Source organism: Stomoxys calcitrans, chromosome 5 (assembly GCF_963082655.1).
Source record: "Stomoxys calcitrans chromosome 5, idStoCalc2.1, whole genome shotgun sequence".
Classification (NCBI taxonomy): Eukaryota; Metazoa; Arthropoda; class Insecta; order Diptera; family Muscidae; genus Stomoxys; species Stomoxys calcitrans.
Window position 1 is genome coordinate 86530110 of NC_081556.1, and position 15456 is coordinate 86545565.

General features: G+C 37.7%; 3 protein-coding genes and 1 long non-coding RNA gene across 4 annotated transcripts; 2 read left to right on the plus strand and 2 right to left on the minus strand.

Annotated features, from left to right (window-relative positions):
• Window positions 1-746: 746 nt before the first annotated feature.
• LOC131998121 (uncharacterized) lies at window positions 747-1677 on the minus strand. Its single transcript, XR_009398584.1, has 2 exons — window positions 1189-1677; window positions 747-1118 (listed from the first exon to the last, which is right to left on the minus strand). It is a non-coding gene; the product is annotated as an uncharacterized LOC131998121 (long non-coding RNA).
• Window positions 1678-3003: 1326 nt separating this feature from the next.
• Window positions 3004-5829, plus strand: LOC106085272 (protein SDA1 homolog). The gene is made up of 4 exons (XM_013249448.2): window positions 3004-3383; window positions 3458-3901; window positions 3965-4916; window positions 4982-5829. The coding sequence occupies exons 1-4, from the start codon at window positions 3192-3194 to the stop codon at window positions 5704-5706; spliced, it is 2313 nt and encodes a 770-aa protein (XP_013104902.2). The 5' UTR covers window positions 3004-3191; the 3' UTR covers window positions 5707-5829.
• Window positions 5830-6553: 724 nt separating this feature from the next.
• On the minus strand, window positions 6554-7480 carry LOC106085265 (RNA-binding protein 8A). Its single transcript, XM_013249425.2, has 2 exons — window positions 7297-7480; window positions 6554-7229 (listed from the first exon to the last, which is right to left on the minus strand). The coding sequence occupies exons 1-2, from the start codon at window positions 7355-7357 to the stop codon at window positions 6790-6792; spliced, it is 501 nt and encodes a 166-aa protein (XP_013104879.1). The 5' UTR covers window positions 7358-7480; the 3' UTR covers window positions 6554-6789.
• A 2463-nt stretch (window positions 7481-9943) lies between these two features.
• LOC106085271 (phosphopentomutase) lies at window positions 9944-15176 on the plus strand. The gene is made up of 2 exons (XM_013249446.2): window positions 9944-11325; window positions 14313-15176. Exons 1-2 carry the CDS (start codon window positions 10315-10317, stop codon window positions 15141-15143), a joined length of 1842 nt encoding a protein of 613 aa, XP_013104900.1. The 5' UTR covers window positions 9944-10314; the 3' UTR covers window positions 15144-15176.
• Window positions 15177-15456: the final 280 nt, after the last annotated feature.

Here is a 15456-nt window from a genome sequence, read left to right on the forward strand (position 1 = left end):
ACATGCGTGTACTCAGGCGTAAGTCAGGGTTGGTACTAGGGTCATGGAAGCAGCGACATGTCGCTTCGGCATGTTACACGTTGTTCTGAATCAGGCCTTTAGAACCGAAATTTTCCAATGATAATCATCCGCATACCATTGGACGATACAACACGTATCGAAATCATGCGCTGACGAGTTCTTCTACACCGGGACAAATTACATTGCATTTGTATGTCATTTATATTCGCAGCGACATGTTTGCTCATGGAACCCAGGACTAATGATTTGATAGGTATTTTCCTACAACGCGTAGCGCATTTGGCGTTATTAATTTTCCATTACGTTTAATGGAAGTGGGTGTTTGACTTTAGATATGTATGGAATCCGTCAGATATGACAATCTGTCCGATAAGTCGTTGGTCCGTTTATTTAAATGGGGAGGCATCAGAGTTGATTCCGAATGGGCATTCACAATAGTTAATACCGGCCCTGTCTTTGAGAAGAGGGCCGCAAAGGAAATTTGTTTATTTTGGAGAAAGAATGAAAATGCGGCATAAAGAAAGTTAGAGGAAAATGGTCGATCTTGGAAAATTGGCATTTGGCGGGAGGAAAATGGGCCTATATAAGCTGGCCAGGGCGAGAGAGAGAAGCCATTAACCAAGGAGACGTAATAGTGCGAACTTAGTTCTGTGAATTTAAGAAAAAAGTCGGTGTATTTAATTGAAATATATCTGTGTTGTCAGTGTCAGTAAAGGCAAATAGAATATTGAACATCATTAACAACTTTATTTTGATCGTGTTTTGCTGTAAATACATTTAAATGTGAGTGGCGATGTCATGTAAAATCTGAAGTAGACTGGTGATTTTTGTTATTTCTTCTGTGTAATAGAAATTGATTCCTGTAGTGGCGATAAGCACTGGCCAACCTACGCATAAGGGGGCCAGTGCGAAATTTTTATTGGTGGAAAAGTTCCCCAGTGAGCCCCAATTTTCCGAGCTTACTGTGCCTGATTGCTGGCGGCTGCGAAATTTCTCAGCTTGAGAGGGTTGTGCGGAGTAAGCTTCGAGCTGAAGAGGCCTGACCCAGGTGCTGCAGCCGTGTGATTTTGTCTGCGATCATCCATATATAAACAGCCCTGAAACAAGAAATAAAAGGCAATCTGTAATCAATGTGTTAACGGAATCAAGGTAAAAGCTGTGTCTTACCAATTTATGTCTGTGTCCTATATCTGTGAAGTCCCCATAAGCGAGATTTTAATATTGTCTGGCAGCCGTCCAAAAACCTAAAAGAGAGGAAACAAAAAAAAAATAAAAAAATTCGATTAGTTTTCATCATAAAACAAACAAATAATTGATATCTAGTGTTAAATATGTATGGGAAATAGCGTAACGATAAAAAAAAAGAAGTGTGAAGAGAATAATACTTGGATTTGCGTATAATAAGGCTTAAGGTAGCCAGGAGGATTACTAAATTCCCGGTCTTTTGGTTGTAATTTGATTCTGCAGCAAACTAAGGGCAGAAAAGGTCTTTTAAGAGAGCTCTTTTAGGAGATAGGTCAAGTTGTTAATTCGCGCCAATTGAGCAGCGTCTTAGGCCAAGGGATAAAGGTTATCGTTTTTGTCTCGCCTTATAATGAGTGAGCCGAAAAGTTTCTAATTAACCAGTATTGTTCTTTATTTTTTTTGTGTTGTGTATTTAATTATTGTAAGTGAAAGTTAAATAAAAAAAGAAAAAAAAAAAAAAAAAAAGAATATTAAATTTAAAATCTTTAATTTTCAAACCCATAAAAATCTTAATAAATTTTGATATGTCTTAGTTTATAGTAGAAAAAGTTATGTGTTGGTAAATTTATAAATTCGGGGGGGCAGAGTAATGTGGTAAGTGTGTGATTTCGTAGGTGTGGTGTACGGGGTCCAACATAATCTAATGTGCCGGACTTTTTGGACCATGGTTGGGTGGGCTAGCGTGAGATCCTTCCACCAAGATCTCTGTGTTGATGTTTTCCCTTGTGTGTAATTATGAGTCAGTAAAGTTTGTGAATAAAACAGTGCCCCCTCATTTTCGATGTTTGTGTGCAGGGTTTGATTTGGCGGGTTGAGGCCCCTAGCCCTGATTGTCTCTCCACAGCTAACCGGCAGCCATTTCGAACGCCGACTAAGCGCACACATAACAAGCGGATTACAAACAAAGAGAAAGAGAGAGCGTGAGACCAGTAGCTTAATTCTGTAACTTATAACAAAAATCGTGTAGTCAAATTTGTAGACAAAAAATAGTTTGCACTAACGATTACGTTATTTTATTCTCTAATGCAGAGTTTACATGGCACATCTGATGTATGGTCATTGTAATAGTATTGGTGAAAACAAAGGTGTATGCATGCCGAAACAATTAAAAGGTGGTCTCATTTGTACAACAACCACATATCATATGGTGCAATCCGCCATATTGTCATCAAGCTGATAGACGTTTTGCCAAACACATCCAAAAAAAATTTGTGTGCGTGTGTATATGTGCGTATATAAGCAGAGAATATGCGAGAAAGAAGATAACAACAAAGAGAATGCAAACAAAAATCTGTCATCTTAATACCGTCAAATCTGTGCGGCTATCAACAGCTGTTCGCGTGAAAGCGCGGAAGAAGATAACAAAGAGAATGCAAATAAAAATCTGTCATCTTAATACCGCCAAATCTGTATCATTTTTGGCAAAAGCTGTAATCTACAACTACACACGATGTACGATCATGATGTGCAGTCTTAAAGCGCCATAAATCCTAATTAAGGGAAATCGATATCAATTTTCCCTTTGGCAACTCTATCCAAAAAAACGAAAATCACAAAGAGGAATAGCCAAAAGTAATTAATACGTCTGCCCATAGCCTGACATTCTTCAAAACATCACAAAATGTGCGCAAGTATTTAGGAAAAGTGTTATCAATGCCAATTTGTTCGTATAAAATTTTTATGGACATTTTTTTTCATATAACGAAAAGCACGCTTCCGCGCCTTTACCTTTCTTTGTGTAGTATACCCTAATATTCGGAACGTTTTTAGTTTTGTTAGTCATATGTCATTGTAATCAAAATAAACATTATATCGGAAAACGTGCTTCAGACGCGGCCAATAAATTGCCTGTTTTTAACTGAGTGAAATTTTTAAAATATATAAATATTCAACATAGCTGGGAGTAAATACTTAAAAGTAAGACAATGGTACGGCATAACAATCAATTGCCGGATAATTTGCCGCAGTTACAAAATTTAATAAAGCGCGATCCAGAGTCATATAAAGATGAGTTTCAACAACAGTACCGACATTTTCTCAGTAGCCTAGAGGTATTCGCTTTGAATCCCGCAGAGGAAAACAAGGCGTTAGATGAACTTGTGATGTTCATCGCACAGGTAAGCTGCAAACTTAAGCGTTATTTTTTAAGACTAGTCAGTTTAAAGTGTACCTTATGTCCTGTTATCTGTAGGTGGCTCAATGTTATCCTGAAGTTTGCCTGCAATTTCCACAACATTTGGTGGATCTTTTGAAGAATCATGCAACAACTCTGGATCCAGCAATGCGAAATTGCTTTGTTAAGGCTTTGATATTGCTGCGCAATAAGAACCTTATACCAGCTTTGGATCTGTTGGAGTTGTTCTTTCAATTGCTGCGTTGTCCGGACAAGCATTTGAGAACGTTTTTGCAGAATCACATTATAACCGATATCAAAAACATGAACGCCAAGCATAAAGACATGAAATTAAATTCGAATTTACAGAATTTTATGTACTCCATGTTGAAGGATGCCAATCCGAAGGCGGCCAAAATGTCGGTGGACATAATGATAGAATTGTTTAAAAAGAACATATGGAATGACGAGAAGACGGTAAATGTAATAGCCACAGTGGGTTGTTTTTCAAAATTGACAAAGGTTTGTACATGCAAGATCGAATCGAAGTTTTATTTGTGTACTAATGATAAGCTATATGTCTAGGTTTTGGTTGCCTCGTTGAAATTCTTTTTGGGACACGACGAAGAGGAAAAAGGTTCAGATGATTCCGATAGCGACAAGGAGGTAGACCTCAAGGGAGCATTGATACAAAGTCGCGTAAATAAAAAGACTAAAAAACGTAAGAAGCAACTGGAGCAAATAAAAAAACAAGCAGTCAAAGCGCAAAAAAAGAAGAAAAATGCACCAAGTTTCAACTTCTCAGCAATTCATTTGATACACAATCCCCAAGGAATGGCAGAGGGCTTATTCAAACAATTGCAGAACAATAATGAACGGTTTGAGGTGAAGCTTATGCATTTAGATGTTATCTCTCGTCTAATTGGCATACACGAGTTGTTCCTCTTTTCATTCTATCCCTATATAACACGTTTCATTCAACCCCATCAAAGGCAGGTGACACGTGTATTACAATTTGCTGCCCAGGCATCTCATCCTTTGGTGCCAGGCGATGTTGTAGAACCCATATTAAAGACTATAGCGAATAATTTCATTACTGAGCGAAATTCGAGCGATGTAATGGCTATAGGGTTAAATGCTACCCGAGAAATTTGTCAAAGGTGTCCCTTAGCAATGGGTGAAGATTTGTTACGCGATTTAGCCATGTACAAGACATATAAAGAGAAATCTGTCATGATGGCTGCCCGTTCTTTAATTATGTTGTACAGAGAGCAGCTACCGGCATTATTGCATAAAAAGGATAGAGGACGTTTGACAGAGGCACAAGCCGAACTAAAGCCCAAAGCTTATGGTGAAGTAGATGTATATGATACTATTCCGGGTGCTGAAGCCTTGTTGAAGAATTCAAAAACTATTGATTTGGGCAGCGATGATGACGACACAGATTCACACGATGGCGATTGGGTGAATGTCAGTCACAGTGAGGGAGAAGGCGAGGATAATGACAGTGAGAAGGAGGACGACAATACCGAGTCGGGTAAATGTCAATGATTTTTCAAAATTTTATTTATTTTAAAATTTCTTTTCAAATATTTTTTTAAGATGACGATGATGATGATGAGGATGTTGATGAAGATGATAGCGAAAACGATGATGATGAGGATAATGACAATGTTGAAGAATCCGATAGTGAAGACGAGGAAGCCGAAAGCGAAGACGACGATGATGATAGTGAAAACGAAGGGGATGACAAGCAAAGCGAAGAAAACTCCACAAAGAAAGTCCCCAAAACATCAAAACAAAAAATTGTATCGCGCAAAAATTCTATATCATCAATTTCTTCAAAATCTTCCAAACGTTCACAACAACAATCTAAGAAAGCAGATCTTCCGGAAAATGCCAAAATCCTAAATGAAAAAGAAGCAGCACAAGAACTGGCTCTTACCCGCATATTTACCGACGAGGATTTTAAGCGCATTAATGCCGCCAATTTAAAGAAAACTGTTACCAATGCGCGCAAACGTCCGTTAGAGAAAGACCGTGAAGAGTTTGTAAAACTTGATAAAATCGAAATGATCTATAAGAAACGCAAACATGATAAAGAAAGTCGTCTAGAAACGGTACAAAGCGGTCGATCGGATCGGGAAAAATTCGGCTGGAAGGATGGTCGTCAGAATGAAAACTGTTCCAAGACCAATCGAGAAAAACAAAAACGAAAAAATTTCGTAATGATGCGTCACAAGGCTAGATCGAAAGTTAAGAAAAGTTTCCGTGACAAACAACAAGCGTTAAGAAAACATTTGTTGCATATCAAGAAAATGAAATAATACTGCGACTCTATTAGAAATGTATAAAGCTAAATTTTAGAAATTGTAAAATTGTCGTTATAATTCAAATTATACATATTCATTATGGGAAATAATAAATATAAACTTTATATTTAGAAACACACAAAATTTTCTAGTTCTCATTCTTTTTCTAAAATTTTTGGACGATTTCTAATGTGAGTACATATCCCCATTTGCCTTGAAATCAGAATGTAAACACTCTTTTGTAATCTCGATTTGTCATATCGAATTTCATAGAAATTCAGTATTAAGGCAAGTGCCGGTGCTGCCCGATTTTTCACTTAGACTCTCCACCCAATATCGCTGATTATTGCACCTACTCCGTATTCGAAACATCCCGCTATCCGGAACGTGTGGATGCGCCCAGTAGGTACCAGCTGAGCTTCTCGTTATGACGATGGACACAACACAAATCGGAGCTCAAAGTTTCAACCCGTGTGGTGCTCACAGCCATTCCGGGCTGAGTTGACTATTGAAGAGTAGGCGTCAGGATCAGAATTTTACTTAAGCCCAGATCAAGAACTTCCATGGGGATATTCAATAAACGCAAAGAATATTCTATTCTTGTGCCCTCTAGCTTCCCTTTTTCATTGGAAAAAAATTTCGATCGTCTTCGCTTATTTTTTTCAGAAATGCATGTCTATCTGAATATGTTGGTCAATATCAATCTAAAGCTACTCTAAAATTGTATCCCACTTTGTCTTGAAGAGATAGGAAATTGTCTCCCGTATAATCATTTTCCAATATTTTAGAGAAGACGCCTAAAAATTCCATCATTTTCAGATACATTCATGCACCTTCACGAAAATTCAATTATCGCAAACAATTTTATCATAATAACATTGCTGAAATGTTGTTTGTTTATTTGTTCAAAAATTCATGTTATGAGTCTTTTTAAATTAACTATATTTGCGACATTTCCTTGGGTTGTTACGTTGCGTGAGTACCTATAAAATTATTTAATTTTATTTTGGTCATTTCAATTGTAGATTCATATGGGAAGAGGAATAAAGCGCGGACTTAAATCATATATGTGAAAATACAGTTCATGAGCAAATAATCCTAACGGCGTCTTTTGTCCGAAGATTTTTTCAAACGTTTAGGTCCCTTGACGAAGCACCAGTCAACCTGTATGGCTTGACCCATAATTTCGGCGCCGTTTAAATTATCCTTTGCAGCTAAAGCCTGTTTGTGTGTTTCGAATTCCACCAAAGCATATCCTTTGGAAAAACCCGTTCGGCGATCCAAGTTCAAGTGAATGTTTTTGATGTCTCCAAAATCACAAAATTTCTCTTGTATCTCGTCTTCCTGTGCCTCTTCGTGGATATTTGTGACAAAAAGAATCCAACCTTCTACTGACCGTTGAGGACCGGGTTCTAGTTCATCCTCATCCTCGTGACGTACCCTTTCATATTGATGAATAGCTTCGCGCGTCGTTGTTTCATTGCCAAATCCTCTACCCTTGCGGTGTTTTGCTTTCTCTTTAAGGCGGACAATACCCTCTGAAAAGAACAATTTCTACAGCTAGACACATTGGCAAATTTTCAGTTACTTTGGTACTATACTTACGATCTCCATCCTCATCAACTTCAAACTCTTCAGCATTATCTATATCCAAAACATCTGCCATTGTTTAAGCTATATTATCTTTTTCTATTCGTCTTAAATGCAATTGTAAAATTGTAATTTATTTATTATTCGAGTTCCACTCTGATATGACACACGAGTCGGCATTTATTTTGACAATTGACGCTGTTCATGATAAAATATTCAAAGAAAAGATCTGGCATCACTGTTTTATAAGTATTAGATGCGTTTTTTTCATTTGAAATTTTTTAGTACAGTTTTTGAAAAGCTTTTCCAAATAAATAGTAACATGCCGTGTTTTATTGGTTTGCCCAAAAAGTAATTGCGGATTTTTAAAAGAAATTAAATGCATTTTTAATAAAACTTAGAATTAACTTTAATCAAATATACTTTTTTACACTTTTTTTCTAAAGCAAGCTAAAAGTAACAGCTGATAATTGACAGAAGAAAGAATGCAATTACAGAGTCACAAGCTGTGAAAAAATTTGTAAACGCCGACTATATGAAAAATCCGCAATTACTTTTTGGGCAACCCAATATTTACGCATTAAGCGGATTTTCTCGCTAATTGTGTATGGAGAAAAATGCGTTTCCTGCTATAACGACGTCAGTGGATCAGGACCACTGCAATCCCATGGCAGCCGGTTGTATGCCGGATTGACCCGATGGAACCCTCATCGGCAAGGGCTGCCGCCTCAGTGTACGTGTCGTCTTTTTTCGTCATGGGAGAGACACATCCCGAAGTGCCTTCTTCGCACGCTTTTGGTCCGTGCCGGGATTGAAAAGAAACTCGGACCCTGGTTCTGTTTGGTTTGCCAGAACCTCCTCCATCATCGGTCGGTGTCGGCGAGGTGTAACCGGTGCATGGAGTGGGTACATTTCCGATCTTGGTGTGGCCTCACTACGGCAAGGTGCTGTGCGAACATAGACAGTGGGTCACAAGCCTGACATAAGTACGAGTTAGTGTACCGTAAACAGCTGAGTATATTTTTTTTTTCGCGAGTATACTATCTGTCCACGAGTTTTGGTTGTGTGTGTGTATTATAGGTAAGAACCATAGGACACACAAACAACAAAAAATGGCGCGAACTAGTAACATATACAAATGCAGGGTTGCACTTATTACTGATTTTGATAGATAGTGTACTTAATATTTAGTTGTTGGGCAACTGCCATTACCTGTAATTGAATATATATCGAGTGGTACCATGACATAACTACCAAGTAGTGTACTGTAAACAGATGAGTAAAAATTTTCGCGAAGTCCACTATCTGTCAACGTGTTTTTGTTGTGTGTGCGTATTATAGTTAAGAACCATAGGACACACAAACAACACAATATGGCGCGAACTAGTAACATCAACAAATCAGAGTTGCACTAAACACTGATTTTGACAGATAGTGCACTCAACATTTTGTTGTTGGGCAACTGCCACTACCTGTTAATAAGTATATCTTGAGTGGTACTGAGTTCTATGAGTAAAATAGTGGCGACATGTCGCTGCGCCAATACAAATTTCGCTTTAATTAATTGCCGATATTATTAAATGCTCACGAAATGAGAACCAATCAACTATGTTTCTATGATGTTGTCTTTGTTGTGTGTTGTTGTTTGACTTTTGTTTGTGTTCCGGCAAGGAATAGAGTCCGTCGGATTTCGCAATAATTTAATAAGCATTTTCGCTGTGAATGAAGTCGGTACTAGACTTGAATGCGGAGATAACAAATTATTTTCGAATTTATTAAATAAATCAATTTGTTCTAAATGAATCAAGTGTTTTTTAATTAATTACGGCTCACTATAGGCGTATTTAAATAGGTAGTCTCACGCGAACAGCTATTAAGAACCGGCCGGGTTTGACGCTATTAAGATGTCAGCTTTTTGTTTGCATTCTCTTTGTCGTTATCATCTTTCTCGCATATTCTCTGCTCATGTATGCACACGTATACACACATACGAACACAAATTTCTTTGCGTGCGTTGGCAAAACGCCGTTCAGCTTGATGACAAGATGGCGGATTGAACCATATGATTTGTGGTTGTTGTACAAATGAGACCACTTTTAATTGTTTCGTACATATACTGCATTTTTGATTTGTAGAACATTTGGTAGGTTTGGACGGATTTTTTTTAAATTTTGGTAGAAATTCGTGAAGCACTGTTCGGAAGACGTGTGAGTTTATTAAACTAGTTGACTGCGCCATATACCTGCAACCAAGATATATTCAGTTACAGGTAGTGGCAGTTGGCCACCAACAATATATTGAGTGCACTATCTGTCAAAATCATTGATAAATGCAACTCTGATTTTGTGTATGTTACTAGTTCGCGCCATTTTTTGTTGGATCGGCCAAAACTCAACATCAAACAAAAATACAACAGACCAATGTGCAATTATTTATATTTTAATGTTGATGCATTTGTCGTTGGATGATAATGAAATATTTAAAAAATATGCCCATGACTTATACAGTAAATTCAAAATCATAATAAAATAAAATTTCCAAATCTATTATTTTTTTATAAAAATTATTAGGGGACTTGTAGCTGCGTCTAAAGAATGTAGAATGGGGACAAATATCGATGAGAGGAATCATATGATTTAAAAATGTATTGCTGCGCAAGTTAAGGACCGGGAATGCCATCACATCAGACTCATTACATTCGTTCGGAGGGTAGTTCCAGATATTTTCCATTTTTGTCTGTGAATACATGAATACATACTGTTCGATTGAAACGTTTAAAAGTAAATTTTGTGAAATTGTATTGTCCAAGACCAGTTACGTATAAAAAACAACGATAACCATATTGAAACATTTCATAGTCGCGGAAAAATTCAATCTAAATTACTAAACAAGTGAGGCCGATCCAAATAACGAAAGAAATTTTACCTTTGCAAACTAGTAAATATAGAAAATTAAAAAAAAAACCAACAGCTGTTTACGTGAGATAAGAAAGTTGCGTGAATTAGCATAGCTACCATCTGCAACAACAAAAACATGAGCACGCATTCGGGTGATGCTAAATTAGACGAACAGATAGAACTGTGGCTAAAATGGGACCGCAATGAAAAGACACTGAATGAAATCAAACAATTGATAGCAGCAAGCGATTGGGATCAACTGAAAAAGAGACTTCTAGAACGTTTGGCTTTCGGCACTGCTGGCTTGAGAGGATGTATGCGTGCCGGTTTCGATTCAATGAACGATTTAGTTATTGTTCAAACTGCTCAAGGATTATGCGAATACATCAAAAAACAGTACAAACCTGAAGAATACCAAAGAGGCGTGGTATTTGGTTACGATGGCCGATACAATAGCAAACGCTTTGCAGAGTTATCGTCCACAATATTTGTTCAGAATGGAATCCGGGTTTTTCTTTACGGTCGCATGGTGGCCACGCCATTTGTGCCTTTCGCAATATCACAGAAGAAATGCTTGGCAGGAGTTATGGTTACGGCCTCCCATAATCCCAAAGAAGACAATGGTTACAAGGTTTATTGGGGCAATGGAGCACAGATAATATCACCGCATGACAAAGGTATACAACAATGCATTCTGGAAAATCTGGAGCCATTAGAAAACTCTTGGGATACCAGCTTCTTAAATGGTTGCTCCATATTGGAGGATCCCTATAAGGAAATGTTTGAGTCCTATTATAAAACTTTGCTGGATCATATACCACAAGATTTTCTGCAAATCAATAAAAAGCACCGTGATATGGGGGAATTAAAATTTGTTTACACAGCCATGCATGGCGTTGGATGGCCTTATGTCGAGAAAGCATTTTCAGAAGCATGTTTGCCGTTGCTACTGCCAGTTGAAGAGCAAAAGGAGGCTGATCCAGATTTCCCAACAGTTAAATTCCCCAACCCTGAGGAAGGAAAAAGCTCTTTGGAATTGTCCATTAAGAAGGCAGAAGCTGAAGGAGTGTCTATTATACTAGCTAATGATCCAGACGCTGACCGCTTGGCCTGTGCCGAGAAGGATCCAAAAACTGGATTATGGAAGGTATGAGAAAATTGTATAAAAAAGATATATTTCAACAGAATAGCCCACAAGTTTGCTTTCTTTGTGAACGCAATATCGAGTAGAATAGCGATGAGTATGATTCAGATAAATTTAAGATAATAGGATTTTTTAAAAATAAAACTGATAAGTATGTTCATATGCTATGAATATATTAATATTATTCCTTATCTTTGAATATTCTGATGCTATTTACATACATATTACTCTCTGGGGGAGATAGGTGTTAATATATATTCTATTGATAAGTCCATCTAGCCTAATCTAGCGCGGAAAAAATGCTTCACCTATTTTCTATAATCAGCATCCGTTTCGTAATGGGTTGAACTACAACAAAAATGATCAAATTCAATCTTAAATTGAAATATAATAGGTATATAGACTTAAAATTGCCCACCCTATCGTTTTGTATGCCTCCTAGATAACTTAAATCTAAAATTTGTAAAATTTGTCCTTAATCAAGCCCTAATGAGTAGAATTTCCGAAAGCCACCCCCTCGATTGATATGTTTTTATTTTTTATATATTTTAGTACCTAGGTACATATCAATGTGTGGATCACACATACAAGAAAAACAATCAAAATATAAATTGTTGACAAGTAAAAGATCCGCATAATGACAACATGTATGCTACATAATTTATGTTACTGTTAAAATTTGTCACTCTCAGATGAACTGATACCCGTAGAATAGATACCTGTATACTATTTGCATATATTTCTTAATTTTAGTATATAGAGTGCATATTATACACACTAGCTAGAATTTTAAATATTCAAAAACCATGCCAGGTTATCTGAATGTCGTTGGCTTAATGCTAATTTTTCCAAACACCATTTGAGAGAAGTGTCCACTCAAAATTACATAATTTGTTAAAAACTAAAAAGATTATGTTCAGAAACTTCTTCCTTTTTAAAGACTTTTTGTCCCGAAACATCACTTAGGAAAGGTTGCGATAGGTTGAGGAAGAATGTACGCGATTTAACATGACCCACATCTTATCAATTCAAACAATCCCATGGCAGTTATACGTACCGGATTGGCCCGATGGAGTCTTTCATCGGCAAGGGCTGCCGCCTCAGTGTACAAAACACGGATACAACAACAACAACATCAATTCAACGACCACATTTCTGGAGTGTGGAAGTTATCTAAATATTAAAATCCATTCGCTTTTGCTTAATATGCCCAACTTTTGCATTGACTATTGCCCTGAGTCGGTCAAAAACACGAATTGCAATCTGCCCGAATGTAATCTGTCAGTATTTTGGGCCATTCCCGCGCAATAGCTTTCTTTAGCACATCTATACTGGAATATTTTTTAATCCTTTTGGAGCGTGACTTAAGCTATTCTTGATGCTTTATGAGGCGGTGCCGAGTCTTGTTGGTACGTTCATGTCCGTTGTGTAGGACCATCAAATGAAGTCGAAAATTACTGCGGGTGACCGTTCGTAGGATCAAATTGTCATACGTGTGCTCGTTTAAGTAAACACGATCATAATTCTTTTGGAGTGTGACTTTTTAGTCATTCTTGGTGCTTTATGTGGCGGTGCCGTGTTTTTATTGGTACGTTCATGTCCTTAGTCTAGGACCATCAATTGAAATCAAATTGTCATACCTGTACTCGGTAAAGTAAACACGATCATATTGGGAGTTTACGAATTGGTCAATTGGTTTACCAACCAATTTTAATGCAAGCACATTATTACGCTTGAACTCCATTAGGAATAACCTTTTCTTTAAATAAACTCAGAGGCAATTGCTATTGGTGGCTTGAAAATAATATATTGAGATGTCAAAAGTAGAAACAAAGTCCTCAAGTCACTTGCCGGCAGAACTAGGGGTGCAGGAAAACCCTGTTGGCCACGTACAAAGCAATTGGCCGGTCTGTGGTAAGTTTTGCAGCGCCAGTGTGGTCTCGTCAGCTCTGTGACACGCAGTGGAATAATATTCAGACGGGCTGTCTCCTCAGTTCTCATGTGGATCACCTCCATCAGGAGACAAAGATCCTACCAGTGTGAAGACATAACTACATTAGACAGCATGTAGTTATGACTTCACACTGGCACAGCCCAAAAGCAATACCTTTTGGGCTGTTATCGCAGATAGCATCCAAATCATCATCTTGTGGATAGATATCCACTGCCCAGAAGCCTTAAGGTAGATCTACATGATCTAGAGCGTGAGCTTTAGCGCTACAAGAGATAACCTCTAGACCAAGCGGTATATCAAGCGGGTCTAGACAACATTCATGCAGACACGGTAGCAGATGCGGCTAATAGCTACCGGGTGAAATTGACCTCCCGCTAAAGAGATTTCCCCATCCTATATGACGCGTCTATACACTGAAGTCTTCACTAATCCTATATGACGCGTCTATACACTGAAGTCTGTACTGATCTCCTTCCTATGTTCTCTCAGTATCCGCCTCGACTTGTCCCGGTCTAGATTACCCCATAGGAAATGATGCCCTTTTGAACAATGGCTTCTCATATGAACTCCAAGAGTATGCCTTGATCCATAGCCTTATAAACCTTTATTTGATTTGAATTCTGGTGCACCTACATCAAGCAATCTTTTCAAAATATACAAAAAACATTCTTGGATTTATTGCTTGGCCTTCCATTACTGTTGTTGTAGCAGTGTGTTGCACACTGAGGCGACAGCCCTTGCCGATGAAGGAACCGATGGGGTCAATCCGGTACGTACAACCGCCTGCCATGGGATTGACCTTCCATTATACGTTGTAGTTTCTGGCATTAAAGAGAAAGCTTGAAGAGATCTTCACAAATGCGATCCATTTGGAAGGGTATATTAGATTCGGCCCAGCCAACTTTGCAAATGTTTACTTGTAAATATATGTTCGATTGGATGAACGCATGACGCACCACAAATATTCCTTATCTTAATACAATCAGTTTAATAAATCATCCAAATTTTTAATGTATTTTTTTTTTTAATATTTTAGGTATTCAATGGCAACGAATTGGGCGCCCTCATTGGTTGGTGGTCTGTACAAAACTATAAGGCGTTGCACCCTAATGTTGATCTTGCCGATTGCTATCTTCTGGCCAGTACAGTTAGTTCGAAAATTTTGCGTTCCATGGGAGATGTCGATGGCTACAAGTTTGTTGAAACATTGACGGGATTCAAATGGATGGGAAATGAGGCTATACAACTGTTAAATAAGGGCAAACAAGTGCTGTTTGCTTTTGAGGAAGCCATAGGATTTATGTTCTCTACCTCTGTTCTAGATAAGGATGGTGTTAGCGCTGCCACTCATCTTGCCACAATGACATGCTACCTCAGAGAAACACAAGGAATCACCCTCAACGAAAAACTACGCCAAATCTATGAAACATATGGATATCATTGCACAAACTGTTCGTACCTATTTTGTGATAAAGCTCCCGTAATTAAAAGAATCTTCGAACGCCTACGTAATTTCCAAAATGGCAAACCAAATACTTATCCCGAATCTATACTAAATGGTGAATTTGCTATCAAGCATGTGAGAGACTTAACAACGGGCGTAGACACTTCCCAACCGGATGGTAAGGCAACTTTACCAGTCAGTTCCAGTACACAAATGATAACGTTCTCTTTTGAAAATGGCTTGGTCATTACTTTGCGTACCAGTGGAACCGAGCCAAAAATAAAATACTATGCTGAATTGTGTGCCAAGCCAGAGGAAAAGGATTGGCCAAGTTTAAGGGACACCTTGAATCGCATGGTTGAGGCTATTGTAGAAGAGTTTCTACAACCTACCCTAAATGATTTGAAACCGAAAAGTGATTGAATTGAAACGTAATTGTCTTTGGTCGTTATTCAATTGTTCGTTTTTTATTAATAGGACGTTAAACTGACTGTACATACATACATATATAGTACTAATTGACAAAAACGCATTCCGTAGTGTGTTTCGCAAATTAAATAATAGGAGTAGTTTTTTTTTATTTACTTTTTGTCCATTTCCACTTAATTTAGATAAACATATTGTTGTCAGTGTAGTATTTATGTATACATAGTCTCAAATACAGATTTAATTCAGCGAAAACTTGGTTAAACAGACTCTTGTGTTTACGTATTTCACCAATACATATATGTATGTA